We start from the raw sequence: 17729 nt of genomic DNA, 5'->3' as shown, positions 1-17729 counted from the left end.
TGCTCTATAAGTACGATTATGGAGACTATGGAGAAGTAATAATATGAAAATTTATTTATGATTTACATTTTTAGGTATATTTTGAACCATATTAAAAAGAAGCCACATCTCGATAAAAGGTGCCTTCTCGAAAAAATACAAAGAAGCAAAAAAGTTTTAAAAACTCTGTGTTTAACTAATGGTTCCGCAGTAATATTTTATTTGGAACGTACACAAACATTTGGGGGGGTTAAAAGACCCCATAAAATTGTTATATAAACATTAAAACATAAGCCTAAACTCGATAAAAATTGCCTTATCGAAAAAATATTAAGAGGCAAAAAAGTTTTAAGAATATTGAATTTAACTAATGGTACCACAATAATAATTTAATTGAGACGTACACAAAAGTTTGGGGGGTTTAAGGAAACAAAACCCCCATGAAATTTTTATGGGGTGCACAAATTTCACTATAATTTTTCTTTGACATGTTCCTGCGATAAGAATGCCACATCATTTTCAATAAAAAATCTCGAATAGTTTTCGATATATTCGAAAAAATCGATTTTCATTTGGTAACTTCAAAGGGCTGTAACTTTTTTATGTGCTTATTTGTACTAAGGTAAGTTAGGTTCATTCGAACTATTTTAGGTCCCAGAATGTGTGATATTTATGACCTGTATTTTTGTTACACCCTGTATATTTGTGGACGTTAAGTAACAAATGTTTTTGATACACTTCTTTTATTCCTCTTCTCTCGCTTTTGCTTTCCTTCACTATGCAGATTTCAAAACTTACTTACTTAAGCCATCATCTTATATTTTACGCCCTTACAGTGTCGAGGTAAGCGAAGAAATCAAACGTCTCCATGCCTTTTTTTTGCGTCATTCAATATTTTTCCGCGTATTTTTCAATATCCGCGTTCCATGTTCTTACTGGCCTGTCTCTTCGTCGTTTTTTGCCGGATGTAGCTTTCCATACTCTCTTTACAATTCTACCTTCACTTATTCTAACCATAAGTCCATTTTTCCTACTCTAAGGTCTAAGGTCATTCCTATACCGCACTGTCGTTCACTGTTCACTGCTAGGGTCTCTTTTTACCATCGGTAAACTACCTAGGTAAATGAGTAGCAAGAAGAATGAAAAATATTCAAAATAAAATCGATTATTTTAACAGTTTTAAGCTACCGGCTAGGCTATTATTCAATCTATTTATTTGCGGAGAGTGGGTGGGTAAAAGGCTGTAGTTCAATTGAACTTATGATCTATATTATTTATCATTTACATGGTTTACATGGTATTATTTATAATTTAGGTTACAAAAATGACAAGAATAAGTGGTACCTGATAGTGTTGTTATGAAAGAGGTTATGTGATTATGGAAAGTTCCCCAAAAGTACTTTTGGGATTACACTGGTCTATTGTAAATTATTTGATATTATAACTAAATGATTTTGAAATACAAATATATAACTATGATGTTTAATAAATAAAGAGTAATATGCCAGGTAAACCAGGTTTCTCACTAATTTTCACTATGTAAGTTGTAAGCGAACAACACCCTTTATATCTCGCGATAAATACCTAAACAAACAGGAAAGATCTTACTTGAGTTTCGGTAGGTTCTGTCCTTTGCTCATTTGCTGTCTCCTGTTAGAACGGCTGTCATCCCCTGCGGCCATATAATATGATATTGTACAGCCTTATATTGTATTGTACTATGGTAGATGGTGTAGGAAAACAATCGTAGAGGCTGTTAGACCATGTGTCACTATGTTCTTGTGGAAATGGTATGTATCGTCATGTAGGTAATTGGTATCGGAACCAAAAGTAGAAAAAGAAAAAAAGGTCTAAAAAGAATTAACAATTTATATGCTGTGTCGTTACAACCACGGCTAACAGTTTTACGGTAGATTGAATCTTAAGGACTTACCGTAGATGGAGGGTGACCTATAAGTGGGTTTTATGTCGATAGGGAATGTATATCCATGTATCCCATGAATCCTATAATGTCTAGGAAATCCCTGATCTTTGTTGTGTCCTTAAATTCGCAGATCCATAAAATATGTAGGTAATAAACTTAATTTTACCATGCGAACTTAAGTCTAAAAACGTGACAAAACAAAAATGGATTCACCTGCCGGAAGTCCCCTGTTGTAACGCCCTTAATAGATCAAGTATCGGATTTTTGACATTTGCTCTTTGGGTCATGGTCAGAGAGGTTGATTCAACGTTCAAACAGATAAGACCATTTGGCAGTGAGCAAAAGTTTGAGCGTTTTAAATTAAATATTACTGTATTAAACGAAATATATTTATTATTTTAAATTATTATTATGTGTTGGTTATTTTATTTATTTAATATATGCAAAGCAAAAAGTGAACCGTAACATCACGTTTCACTACCGTAGAGTTGCACCGGCTCGTATACAGTTTTAAATACTTTTATTTTTATTTTCAACTTACTTCCTCCATCCTAATAAAATTCTTATCTAGTGCATAGTATAATATTGTTGCACTCATTACCTTGCTATTTATTTCTGGTTTTATATTTCCTTGTCCATTCATTGTTGATCCCAGATACTTGAAGTCCTTTACTTGTGTAATGGTCTCATTATTTAGCTTTACATTTATATTTTCTTGAGTTTTCGATATTACTATCCCGAATTTTTAAAAGCTTCATTCCACACATTCACATTCGCTTGCAAGTCTTTTTCGTGGCGATTTATTTCTAAAGTTTTTCCTAATCAGTTCCCGAATTTGTATTTTTTTATTAGCGTGTTTTTAAATTTTTGTAATTTAAACAATAGATGAGTACAATAATTATTATTGTTATTTTCAGTTGTATGCATGCAGGATGGAGATCCTGGACCATGCCAAGGATATTTCAACCGATGGTGGTTTGATGCTACCAAACTTAAATGCTTCCCGTTTGTTTATGGAGGATGCAGAGGAAACAGAAATAACTTTTTGACACAGGATCAATGTATGGATACTTGCAAAATTGTTAAAGGTAATTATTAACATTTAATTATTAATTACATAGACCTATTAAAACATATATTATTATATAGTGTAAAGTGTATTCATTAGAATAGATTTTGGGATAAAAGTAAATAGGAAAAAATCTAACAAAATAGTTATTTATGAAACAGTTCGTGAAGTATACTTTCTGCGAATGCACGCGATGTTTAGAGCACGGGCGGAACGAGTGCTATACATCGCGTAAGTGCGCAAAAAGTACTTCACGCACAGTTTCATACAATATTTTATCTACGATAAACAAATAAAAAAACTGCAACTCTTCGTCACTGGAATATATTTCTATTCTACAATTTTTAGAACTTTGATATTTAAAAATTAAAAATTCTTTCAAACCACAAATCTGTCAAAACTATTGTAATTTATTGCTCACATATCATCACCATGACAACGAGGAAGTTAAGAATATTTGATTATATTGGTAGGGGAGCCCAAGCGGTGATTTTTGCAATTACTAGAGGGCGTCAGATTATCACATGGGGAGAAACTTTGTATCCTGTAAATGTACCTCTGCCGTATATTGGCTCTCAATACAGGGGAGTTCGTTAAGGGGGAGGGGCCGAAAAAAATCTAATCTTAGAAAACCTCAAACTCGTCAGATTAAGATAAGTAAAGTTAAGTACATGCAAAACAGTGTATATTTAAAAATCTGAAGATTTGAGCGGGGCGTAAGGAAATGGGCGAGTCACAAAGTTTCACAACAAAAAAGCGAATATTTCGTGAAATGAACCGATCGTTTCGTGAAATGAACTGTTTCGTGAAATGATCGAAAAACTAAAAAATACATGCTCAATACTTTTCAAAAATCTATCGAATGATACCAAACACGACTCCCAATGGAGAGGGGTGGGGGGTAAATTTAAAATTTTAAAGTAAAAGATGGTTTTGCTTGTTTTTGATTCAGAGGGATGCACAATCGCCGGACAGCTGTTTCCACCGTTTCAGGCTTTTTCAACAGCGCTAGCGTGCACTCCTCTGAATCGAAAAACTGCTCAACCATCAATTTAAGGGGAATTTGAAAGATCATTCAAATTCCCATTGGGACGCTATCCAGCGACATCTCTTAACAAATTGAAGAGTCTCAGATGCAGAATTCACCATTAAAATGGTAAATAGTTATTTAAATCTGAGACTTTTCGTGTTGAAAGTTCTTTCTGGTACATCCTTAATCTGCGACTTTAACAATTTATAAGACAGCAGACGACGAATATAGAAAACAAAAAGGATCCCTTGCAATCACACTATGTTTTCATTCGTTTAGGAAAAGTACAGAAGAGGAACTTTCTTGTACTCAAATCTGAGTGAAGATAGAATAGTAAAAGATGGTTTTGCTTGTTTCTGATTCAGAGGGATGCACAATCGCCGGACAGCTGTTTCCACCGTTCCAGGCTTTTTCAACAGCGTTAGCGTGCACTCCTCTGAATCGAAAAACTGCTCAACCATCAATTTAAGGAGAATTTGAAAGATCAATTTTACTTTTCTATCTTTACTCAGATTTGAGTACTAGAAAGTTCCTCTTCTGTCCTTTTCCTAGACGAATGAAAATATAATGTGATTGCAAGGAATCCTTTTTGTTTTGTATATTCGTCGTCTGCGGTCTTATAAATTGTTAAATTCGCAGATTAAGGATGTACCAAAAAGAACTTTCAACACGAAAAGTCTCAGATTTAAATAACTCTTCACCATTTTTATTGGTGAATTCTGCATCTGAGACTCTTCAATTTGTTAAGAGATGTCGCTGGATAGCGTCCCAATGGAAATTTGAATGATCTTTCAAATTCCCCTTAACTTGATGGTTGAGCAGTTTTTCGATTCAGAGGAGTGCACGCTAGCGCTGTTGAAAAAGCCTGAAAGGGTGGAAACAGCTGTCCGGCGGTTGTGCATCCCTCTGAATCAAAAACAAGCAAAACCATCTTTTACTTTTCTATTTTTACTCAGATTTGAGTACTAGAAAGTTCCTCTTCTGTCCTTTTCCTAGACGAATGAAAACATAATGTGATTGCAAGGAATCCTTTTTGTTTTCTATATTCATCCTCTGCGGTCTTATAAATTGTTAAAGTTGCAGATTAAGGATGTACCAAAAAGAACTTTCAACACGAAAAGTCTCAGATTTAAATAACTATTTACCATTTTTAATGGTGAATTCTGCATCTCAGACTCTTAATTTGTTAAAATTTTAAATACGAATCCTGCGATATTTCGCGAAATGAACATAAGATCAAAAAACTGAAAAATACACTTATTCAATATGTTTAAAAAATCTATCGAATGGCATCCAAACACGACCCCCAGGGAGTTAAGGTGGGGGGTTACTTTAAAATTTTAAATAGGAGCTCTCATTTTTTTGCAGATTTGGATTCCTTACATAAAAATAAGTAACTTTTATTTTAAACATTTTTTCGAATTATGGATAGATGGCGCTATAATCGGAAAAAATGATTGTTTGAAATGGAAAATTAAATTAAAAAATGTAAAGTCCCCACTAAAATGGAAAACTTTACTGTGAGATTTTGGCAGTACCAATTGCCGAACTATTGTACGTACTCCATTGAGACTTTCTCACTTTCGATATAATAGTAATAGACCATCAGAAAGATACAAAGAGTGAGCTCAGTATGCGCTTCTTATAGTTTCTTCTGGTTATTTCTTTTGGCAAATAAATCTTACTCCATTTTTAAGATAGTAGCGTATACCTTTTAAGTCATTACCTTTCTTTGACTTCTATTACGTAAAGAGCCCTGTAAAATGGCTGCTATAAAAAATTCAAAGAAAATTTAGAGAAAAAATGCCCAAATATATTGTTGGTAGGGCTTACAATACCGGAATTCCGGGATCCCGAATACCGGGATCCCGAAGGAGTTCTGTCCGGTATTCGATACCGGTATTTATAATAAAAATACCGGTATATCGGTATTAAATTAATTTATAAAAAGTGAATTGATGCACAATAAACTTTCTTCTATAATATTTTCTGCTATTACAAGAAATTATTTTTGAAGATAAACAACCGATATCATTGTAAAAAATATTTATTAAACACGTTTATTACACGACATACGTCTATAAATCTCGTCTATACAAATATATAAAATGAGATATAAAAATTCTTAAAAATTTAAAATTAGGCTACTTTATTTTATAAATAAGCCGTAAGATTTATTAATCAGAATTGTTTTTACATTTTCAGATCTATTTTTAATTTTTTTGTGTACTGTGGTGTATAAATTAGGCTCACTTACATATTTTCTGAATTATTAATAATAATAATTGAACATATATAGCGGTCTAAATACAGAGTAATCCATATAAAATATTTTTGTCGCAGTAAAATAATCATTGTATTAATATATTTTAAAGTTAAATTAATTTACAAATAGCAAATTTCATAAGTAAAAGTATTAGGGCCGGTTGTTCGAACGCTAATCAAAAATGATCATTATCAAATATTTAATTACAGTCACAACTGTCAATGTCAACTTTGATTTTGTTGCTGAAAACATAATTATTGATTACAATTATGAAACTATTTAATCAATTATGTTAATAATTGAAGAGGTGGATTCCAAAAGGTCTTTAGTCAAAAAAGTAAATTTTTCAGGAACGATTTTTTTCTATTTTTAAGAATATAATTAAATGTTACTTTGGAATAGAGTCAGTCATGTAATTTGGAGGTTCAAATTCTTGTTTCAAGACAATTTAAAGTAAGATTTGAACACAAAATCATGGCTTTTAAGAATGTAAACATTTGGTTTTTTTTTCAAAACTACCTTAAGTCATTGACTTAAGCACTTTTGGAAAATTCAAACGACCTTAGTCAGTGACTTAAGCACTTTTGGAAAATTCATGTGGGAGACACAACTGCATAGAAAAAGCATGACTAAAGCACTTTTGGAAAACATTACTGATTTGTAATCTGTATACTATACTTGACTTAAGCTTTTATGACATGAATTGTTTTTCTAATGTTAGAAATGATGCTCTAGAATCAGATCCAACTAAAACCTCAAAATTTGAAAAAAATGACTTAAGCCCTTTTGGAATCCACCTCTTCAATTGTTATGTTAATGGATTAACTAATCTCATAATCATAATCAATTATGTTTTGAGCAACCCAACCAAAGTTGACATTGACAGTTGTGACAGTAATTAAATATTTGATAGTGATCATTGTTGATTAGCGTTCGAACAACCCGCCCTTAGAGTATTAATTATATGCAAAATTTATCCTAGAATCAAATATATAGTTTTTCTATTTGCATATTTTTTTGTATCTATCTATATCTATTCCTACTCTCTATGTAATGTTATAAACAATATCTACTCATTTCAGAACAAAATTTAATAGGTTTCATAATATATTATTTAAAAACAAGTCGATATAACAACTGAGGATAGTATAAATAAAACGTGTATCTTTTTTATTCATAATACCGGTTTTAATACCGGGATCCCGATATTTGAAATTTTAAATACCAAATACCGGTATTGAAATTTTGGCTCGGTATTGTAAGCCCTAATTGTTGGTAACTGTAGGACAATAATTACCGTAGTATTTGTTTCTGTAGTCATATTTGTTTTTATTTCTGCTTAATAAAATAGTATCAAATGCTGTACCTAATTGCATATTTTTTTTAGATGCTATAACCGGAACTCTAGACTCCACTACTTTATTGAGACAAAATACTCGTTTGGAGCCAACTGACTGCATTTTATCCCAATGGTCAGATTGGAGTCCGTGTAGCGCCAGTTGTGGCAGAGGGTACAGAGAGAGGTTTAGGGTGGTGAAACAACCAGCTACCAATGGTGGTGCTTGTCCAAATGGTCTCTTCCAAAGAAGAGGATGTTTCCTTAAAGCTTGTTACTAGGTTGTTCTAATTAAAAAAAAAATTATTATCAATTATACAAAAAAAAATGATTTTCTACTTAAGTAACGAATTTTGTATTTATTATTTCTTGTTATATTAAGTAGTGATATGATTTTTTAGCAAATAAAAATGCCTCTTAGTTGTACCAGTTGTAATACTGTGTTGGAAATTGACAGTTAAATGAATTCAGTTAATTATAAATGAATTCAGTGACGTTTAATAAAATGTATGTTTAGTAGCCTCGTTTATTTTAACTTCCTCAAATTATTTGTAAAATCAACATAGTTTATAAAACATTTTAAGTAAATACTATAATATTAAACTTTTTGAAGCAATATTGATATACAGTGCGCTGGAATAAGTGTTACCCCCACTTAATAACTCATAGGCCTAACCAGGGGGGTTTTGGGGGCTATAACCCCCCATTGGGATGTACTTTGAGCTCTATACGCTTAACACCATACCCTTCAGAGACCATCCAGTAGTTATGACCCCCCCCCCTTTCAGGTAGTGGTAACCCCCCCTTAGGATCATCCTGGTTACGCCTATGTAATAACTTATTTATTTCTAGCACATAAGAAAATGCTCGGACAGGTCGATTTTTAAAATAATCAAATTATAACATCAATGTTTCGAACTTTACGCGATCCCTCTTCAGGTGACAGGCAAAACTTTAATTTTTTTAAATGGGAAAGTACATCATGTGAAAGCTCTTTTAAAAGCGTTTGAAATACTGATTACAAAAATGTATAATACTTTAAATCTTTTTTAAGAGCGTAAGCGCAAAATTTAGATCGAATTGTTTTTAAACGGATTCATTTTTTTTTTCGAATCCTGAGAAAACTAATAAGTATTTTTAAAAAATTTAAACGCAGAATAAAACATTATATTATTACCAAGGGCTGTCAGAATAAACAAAAATTTCTTTTGAATGATATATTTCAAATTAAAAATCCGACTAAATTTTCTTTTTTTTTTTCACCCCTGTGACTTATTAAAATAAACATTATAAAAGTTCTCAGCGACTTTTGACCCTCGATAATACTGTAATATTTCATTCTGCGTTTAAATTTTTCAGAAATACTTATTAGTTTTCTCAGGATTCGAAAAAAATGAATACATTTCAAAATAATTCGACCGAAATTTTGCGCCTACGGTCTCAAGAAGAATTAAAGTATTATAAATTTTTTAATAAGTATTTCAAAAGCTTTTAAATGAGGTGTCACATGATGTACTTTCCCATTAAAAAAAAAAGAAATGTGTGTGTACTTTGTACGCACGTAAGAAGTTATGCTTCTATTATAATGTAATTTCAACGAAATAAATACACCTACTTAACAGTCACAATACAAAAAATTAACAATAATTACCAAAAATTAACCAAAACTTAACAATGCCAAATATTAAAAAAAAAAGAAAAAAATATGAATCGTCCGGGATTTGAACCCGCAATCTCGCGATTTTTTTATCTCTGGTCCAATGCTCTACCAACAAGGCCATCAAGCCGCAAGATACTTAACTTTCAGATATACATAATTGTACATCACGGTGACAAGTGAAATATAAAAATAGATGTTTTATTATTTTACGCCCAGGGAAGACAAATCCAAAGACACAAAATTATAATAAAAACCTTTTAAACCACCTTTTTCAAATTGCGCAAGTTGTATTATTAATATTAATGTTAATAAATGAAATATAAATATTTTGACGTTTCACAATTTGACAATTCACTTTTAACTGCAGTGCCTTAAAAATTTTAAAGCACTGATGCCTTAAAGTAGCATTTTTAACGAGTCCTATGGAGTCCTAAAAATTGCATTTTTAACACGTTTGTAGAAAAATATATTTAAAAACACTAATATATTCTTTCCACGCATTTTCTGGACTGATACATACATAAATTAAAACATTTTGAAGTATAACTTCAAAAATATAATATGAAAACTATTTAAAAAGGCAGTATAACTATTAACTAACCTTTGTTGTTTCTCTTCCCACAAATGTTAAAACGCAACAACCATACATAAGCAAACCGTCAACCGTCCAAACCACAGCTGCGCTACAGCTGCCATATTGGATAATTTTTAACATGTCATTTGAACATCTAATCAGAACAAAGTTATAATGCGCATGCGCCGGGATCGTAGGTTTTAACATATAAAAATTCACCCTCATATCGCGCGTAAAGAAGTATAACTTCAAAAGTTAGTAAGGGGGTAACACTTATTCCAGCGCACTGTATAAAAATACTAGTATGTATATTATGGATTTAGTTTTAATGCTAACAAGTAATTGGACTTCGTAAGTCCTAGGTTTTTACCCAAAGTAATCGAAAGTAGAACTGGAAGTTGATATTTGAAAGCTTCGTGTAACTTTGCGCCGATTGATAAACGATTTTACTAATTTTGAGTCATTTTTACTAAACTTTGGGTCATCATTGTTTAAACAGAAATGACTTCAAAACCGAAACTAAAGATTCAAACTCAACTTTTCAATACGCGTCGATTGATGTGTTACATGTAATATTTCTGCACATCTGGTTAGAACTTTTTAACCGAAAATGATAGATATAAAAACCAAAATTTTACATTTGCTCTCATCTTGCTAAGGCAAGTCGAATGATATATCGCTTATATTATTATACTATACTATTTCGGTGACTTTAAAACAGTTCATGCGGTTGCAACTCTAAAACCGGAAGTCCGATGTCAAATTTCTCATCTTTAATACCATCATTGGGTTATAAGCTTTTATTCGACACCTCATATGTCATTCTATCTGTATTAATAACGGAGGAGATAGACATACGGGCAGACAGTCATGAAACCGGAAGTATATATTTGTTCTCTTTTTGCGAAGTCGCGTCGAATAATATATCACTTGTATTATTCCGGTGACTCTAAAACAGTACTTATGGTCGCATTTCTAAAACCGGAAGTCATATGTCAAGTTTCTCAACTTTCTTGTCATTCTGCCTGTTATAGCGGAGGACTAATATTCACAGTCGAGCGGACAGACGGACAGACCGCCTAGGTCAAATTTTTCACCTTTAGTACCATCCTTGGATTATAAGCTTTCATTTGACATCTCATGTGTCATTCTACCTGGTAAAATGACGTACAGACAGCCTAGGTAAAATTTCTTACCTTTATTACCATCTTTGGATTATAAGCGTTCATTTGACACCTCATTTGTCATTCTCCTTGGTAAAATGACGGAGGAGTTATATTCTCAGACGGACGGACAGACGCACAGACAGCCTAGGTCAAATTTCTCATCTGTTTTACCATCTTTGGATTATAAGCTTTTATTTGACACCTCATTTATCATTCTACCTGATACAATGACGTAGGAGTTATATTCGCGGTCGGACAGACAGACAGACGGACAGACAGCCTAGATCAAATTTCTCACCTATAGTAGCATCCTTGGATTATAAGCTTTCATTTGACACCTCATTTGTCATTCTACCTGGTACAATGACGTAGGAGTTATATTCGCGGTCGGACAGACAGACGGACCGACAGCCTAGATCAAATTTCTCACCTTTAGTACCATCCTTGGATTATAAGCTTTCATTTGACACCTCATTTGTCATTTTAGCTGGTATATTGACGGAGGAGTTGTGATCACAGACAGACGGACAGACGGACGTGGATAATTCAAAGTTTTCACATTTTTTCAAAATTGGGTGAAAACAAAAATAATAAGTCTATTTATTAAACATCCGATATAGAAGAAAAATGGCAGAGCATACACAGAAAACCATGTCGAAAAAAGTATAAGAAGAGACCATATAAAGAGACCTCAAGACAGGTTCGATGGAGAACGTAGGAATGCTTTGGCAAGAAGAAACAAGACAAAACCACAAAGAGACTGAAGACATACCCAAAATGTGATAGAAAAATATGTGGCTAGAACAGTGGCGGCTTGGGACCTCAGGTAGGCGACACATACAGTGTGTAATAAATATGTACCGGGTGTCCCAATAAGAATGGCTCTCGGCCATATCTCAGGAACTGTTTATAGTAGAGCTTTGAAATAAAAAATTTTATAACAAAAGTTGCCTCAGGAAAAGCCTGGAAATTATTTTCATAATTGTGGGACTACCGCTAGAGGGCGTAATTGAATATCAACAATTAAAAAATCTAAATTTTACAAAATTTTCCTTATGAAGGGGCACTGGAAATCCGATCGTCGTATTCTTCATAAAATTCTACGCATATTTGATTTGACAAGTTTAGGTCTACCTTTGGAAATAAGAGGTGGGGGTGAGTGGGAACCTTGTTATGAAAAACTGGCTGTGAGTCCGGTTCTGCTTAATCAAATTTTGCAAACTTGGTCTTGTTGAAGATAGATCTTTTTCGTCAATGTAAAAGTTATCATTTCGAACCAACTTACTGAGTAATATGCCAGCTAGAAGGCGTTATTTAATTTTTTTTCAGAAATCTAGTGTTCCTTGGAAAATTTTAACATGCAATACAATAAATACAAACATGCATTTTTAATACCATATTACAAAATTAGACAAAATTAGCAACAGAATAGCGAAAACCGCATGTTAATACCTTTTTTCTATCTCGAGATATCTTACAAAACGTGTAAATTTAAAAACATAACTGTTACTGTCACCGGTATACGAAATAATTCATTAAAAGTAGTGTGCTATGGAAACAACAAAGAAACATTTTCCAGCTGTCAACGTATATTAGGTCTTTTCAACGCTTCTCATTTGTTTCGAGCCTCGTTCATATCTCGTATATTAATATTATACACGGATTATACGGCATATGACAGAGGCTCGAAACAAATGAGAAGCGTTGAAAAGCCCTATTACAAAGAAATAAAAACAACTATTTAGTGATGACATAAACGTTCAAATTTTTGCCCATTATTTTCGTTGCAAACATTTACTCTTTCAAGAGTAGATTGAACAGCAGTCTCAATTTCTGCTCTCGATATGCTTTGAATGACGTTTAGTATTCTCTGGATAATGTATTCTAGAGTAGTGTATGTTGGGCAACCATTTGAATATTTAGGTCGTCACTAAGTAGTTCTTTTTGTTCTGTGTTATATTTAATTTTAATAGTATTGTTTCTCTTTATATTGTTGTTTTAATTAATTATATTTTTATACGTTGACATCTGGAAGAAACGAAAACTGTAAAAATTGGATACCAAAAACTTATAATCAATGGGCAGAAATGGACTTGGAATACAAAAAGCAGCGAATTGGAAAGGGATAATGCCAATACAAAAAACTGGACAAATTAACTGCAAGGAAAAGCAAGTGCAAGGACCATAAGGAAACGACAAGGCAAGAAATAGGTAATGACAATGGCAAACAGGATAAGAAAAATATTTGGAGACTAGCAACGTGGAATATCAGAGGACTAAATGGTAAAGAAACAGAATTGAGCTACGAGTTCGATAAAAACAAAATAGAAATATTAGGTATTACAGAAACAAAAAAGAAAGGAATTGGTGAAATATACCTAGAAGGCGGTCATTTGCTTATATATAGCGGGGTTCCACCGGAAAAGAGAGCAGCTGCAGGAGTAGGTACTATAATTAAAAAAGAAAAAGTAATAAATATACAGGACTGGAAAGGCTGGTCAGAAAGAATAGTCGCTCTTGAGATGAAAGATGACCAGGGAGAGCCACAGACAATAATTACGGCATATGGACCCGATGAAAATGAGAAAAAAGAAATCAAAGAAAAATTCTGGACAGACCTAAATATAGCAATAGAAAACAGTAAAGGGCGGATTTACGTCATTGGAGACTTCAACGGAAGAGTAGGAATCAAAGATGAGACAGTAACGGATGTAATTGGAAGGTACGGTGAAGAAGTGAGAAATGATAATGGAAAACGGTTAATAGAATTCTGCGTACTAAATAATTTAATAGTAACAAACACACACTACCAACACAAAGACATACATAAATTTACTAGGCAAGGACCAAGAGAATCAGAAAAGTCAATAATTGATTACATACTAGTAGAACGCGACAATCGAAAGGTAATTCAAGACGTTAGAGTCAGAAGAGGACCAGAAATAAGTAGTGACCATTATTTGCTGGAAGCTAGAATAAAGAATAAAAACAAAAAACCCCAGGAACATACAAAAGAAAACAAAAGAAAAATTGAATACGAATCAATCAGAACTTACAAGCTCAGAAACAAAGAGATTGCCCTAAGATACAAAGAAATGGTTGATTTAGAAATAGCAGCTCTGGAAAATGCAAATGATAGTAACAACCTAGAACAAAAATGGCAATCATTTAAAAATATATTACTGGAAGCGGCGAAAAAAGTATGTGGCATTAGTAAAAGGAATGACAAGGTGAAACAAACAAACTGGTGGAATGCCGAAATAAAACAACAAGTGAAAACTAAGAAAAAACTTTGGAATAATTATTTAGCAAACAAAACAGTAAACAATTACAACAAATACAAAGAGGCAAGAACTGCAGTAAGAGATATGATAAAAACAGAAAAGGAAAAGAGTTGGCATCAATTTGGACAACAGCTGGAACACAATAGCGAAGAAAATCAAAAACTTTTTTATAGAACATTAAAATCTCTGAGAACAGACAAACCTAGTAAGGATATGAGAATTAAAAACAAAGAAGGAAAAATAATCACAGAAGAAAAAGAAATTATTGAAAGATGGCGACAACACTTCCAAGAATTATTAACTACCACAAAAGAGGATAGGAATAAAGAAAACAGTAACGCGACAGGTAGTGAAGAACAGAGAACAAGCATCGAGATAACAATCGAAGATACAATAGAAGCAATAGGCAAACTTAAAAACGGAAAGGCACCTGGACACGACCATATACCACCGGAAATGCTGAAGTACATGGGAATGAAAGGCGTAAAACAATTAGCTGAAATATTCAAAGAAGCAAGCAAAAAAGAAACAATACCGAAGGACTGGGAGATAGGAGTAATAGTACCGATATATAAGAAAGGAGACCACAAAGATTGTAACAACTATCGAGGAATTACACTGTTATGTTCTTCTCTCAAAGTCTATGAAACAGTACTAGAAAAAAAGCTGAGAAACATTACAGAAACTACTTTAAATGAAGCACAGAGCGGCTTTAGAAAGGGACGAGGAGTACAAGACCATATTTTCACGGTAAAACAAATAATTGAAAAAACGTTACTGTCTAAAAAGAAAGCATATATGGCCTTCATAGACCTGGAAAAGGCATTCGATAGGGTGAAACGACAAACTGTGTGGGACAGTTTGATAAGAAGAGGGGTTGACGATAAACTAGTTGAAATCATCAAAAGTCTTTATAAGAGAAATAGAAACTACATAATACATAAAAACATGAAATCAACAGAATTCGAAACAACTGAAGGACTAAGGCAAGGAGGGGTCATGAGCCCAACCTTCTTCAACACCTTTATGGACGAAATCATGATAGAGTGCACACCACAACTAAAGAAATTGCATGTAGGGTACAGGAATCTCCATAGCGTAACCATTTCGGAATGTGCATTCGCAGATGATGTAGTAGTTATCTCAGAAAAAGAAGAAGACCTGCAAAATAATCTGCAAGCATGGAATCACGCATTATGTAAACAGGGTATGAAGATAAATACACATAAGACGAAGACCATGGTAATATCGCAAGAACCAGTCGTAATAAATATGCAAATTAATGAGGAGGCAATAGAACAAGTAAACCATTTCCAATACTTGGGCGTTACAATCGAAAAAAAAAGGGAAGGCAGGACAAAGATGTTGAAGAGAGGATAAGTAAAACATCAAAACTATTTCATGCAATAAAAAATAGCTTCTTAAACAAAAAGGAAATCACAAGAAAAACCAAACTAACTGTATTTAACACCATATATAGACCAGTGCTTACATACGGCTGTGAATCATGGATACTAACTAGAAAACTAAAAAGCAAGATACAAGCCCTAGAAATGAAGTATTTACGAAGAGTTAGAGGAGTGACAATGAGAGACAGAATAAGAAGCACAGATATACGCACAGATCTTAAGACGAAATCTGTACTTGAGTATATTGAAGAAAAACAACTAAGTTGGTGGGGACACATGAAAAGAATGAAAGACAACATACCGGTGAAGAAAATATGGGAAGCCAGGATACAAAAGAAAAGAAGTAGAGGAAGACCTAGAGAAGATTGGGATACAGTAGTCGCTAACATCATCCAAAGGAAGGGGAAAACAATAGCAGAAGCAAGCCGATTAGCATACAATAAGAAACAATGGTCAACATTTGTACACACGTGAAAGGATGTGCCAGTCCCGACACTGAAAAGTAAAAGGGACTCAAAAGACTATATATATATATATATATATATATATATATATATATATATATATATATATATATATATACATCTGGAAAATGTTATTTTGTTTATTTCCACAGCACACTACTTTTCAACTTTTCATTAACTTAGTTTACCGGTGATAGTAACAGTTATGTATAAAATTTACACGTTTCTCGAGATATCTTGAGATATAAAAAAGGTATCGACATGCGGTTTTCGCTATTTTATTGCTAATTTAATCTAATTTTATAAAGTATGATTAAAAATGCATACTTGTATTTAATATTTTCCAAAGAAAACTAGATTTCTGAAAAAAATTAAATAACGCCTCCCAGCTGGCTTATTACTTATTAGGATGGTTCAAAATTATCACGCTTACATTGAAGAAAAAGATCTCTCTTCAACAAGATCCAGTTTTCAAAATTTTATTTAGCAGAACCGGACTTACAGCCATTTTTTCATAACAAGGTTCCCACTCACCCCCACCTCTTATTTGCAAAGGTAGAGTTAAACTTGTTAAATCAAATATGCGCAGAATTTGATGAAGAATACAATAATCGGATTTCCAGTGCCCCTTCATTAGGAAAATTTTGTAAAATTTAGATTTTTTTATTTTTGATATTCAATTACGCCCTCTAGCGGTGGACCCACAATTATGAAAATAATTTCCAGGCTTTTCCTGAGGTAACTTTTGTTATAAAATTTTTTATTTCAAAGCTCTACTATAAACGGTTCCTGAGATATGGCCGAGAGCCATTCTTATTGGGACACCCGGTACATACCTATAGGTACAGGGTGTTTAGTAAAGAATGGGCCATAGCTTAACCTTGCATTCCTGAGCTTAAAATTGGTCGATTTAAGCTAACTTACCTTAGTACCAAAGTTGATAATAACCGAAATACAGGGGGGTGTCAAACTTAAACTTTTATTTTATTTTTTCTTGAATATTTGCCGATAGACACGGGATAACAACACGAAATTTGGTAAGCGGGGGTTTTTTGGGACGAGAAATCTAAATGTGTCACCAAAAATGATGTATTACCCAGAGGGCGCTACATACGTCTTTCAGCGCTCATTTAATACGTTCAATTTTTTTTATCTCCCACTCAACGTACTTTTTGAATCAACATTTTTATTCTCTTAATATGTTTACTTAAAAAAAGTATACTACATTCATCTCGCTAAGCTCAACTGTTTTCGAGATAAACGCATTTAAGTCTGCGATACAACATAATTTTTGCATATTATTGTAGTTAGACCCGAAAAATAAACTACACCATAATAATTATGCCAGTTCTCATATTTATGTCATTGCATCGCAAATTCCATTTGAAGAAATTTGAGATACATTTTTGTAAATTTTTATGATTTTAAGTTATTTTTCGGGTGTAACTACAATGATATTATGCAAAAAATTATGTTGCCTCGCAGATTTAAAATGCGTTTATCTCAAAAAACGGTTGAGTTTAGCGAAATGAATGTAGTATACTTTTTTAAGTAAAAATATTGACAGA

The 17729-nt window shown here is 32.9% G+C and overlaps 1 protein-coding gene across 1 annotated transcript in view; it reads left to right on the top strand.

The window, feature by feature from the left end:
* LOC126886445 (spondin-1) overlaps positions 1-8123 on the top strand; it is a 126484-nt gene extending 118361 nt beyond the window's left edge. The window contains exons 10-11 of the mRNA XM_050653386.1: positions 2821-2991; positions 7656-8123. Coding sequence (XP_050509343.1) covers positions 2821-2991; positions 7656-7885 — 401 coding nt within the window. The 3' untranslated portion in view covers positions 7886-8123. The remainder of the gene's footprint in view (positions 1-2820; positions 2992-7655) is intronic.
* The last annotated feature ends 9606 nt before the right edge of the window (positions 8124-17729 follow it).

This window comes from Diabrotica virgifera, chromosome 6 (genome assembly GCF_917563875.1).
Source record: "Diabrotica virgifera virgifera chromosome 6, PGI_DIABVI_V3a".
Taxonomy (NCBI): Eukaryota; Metazoa; Arthropoda; class Insecta; order Coleoptera; family Chrysomelidae; genus Diabrotica; species Diabrotica virgifera.
Note: the sequence above shows the minus strand (reverse complement) of the source record. Positions and strands in the feature narration are given on the sequence as shown.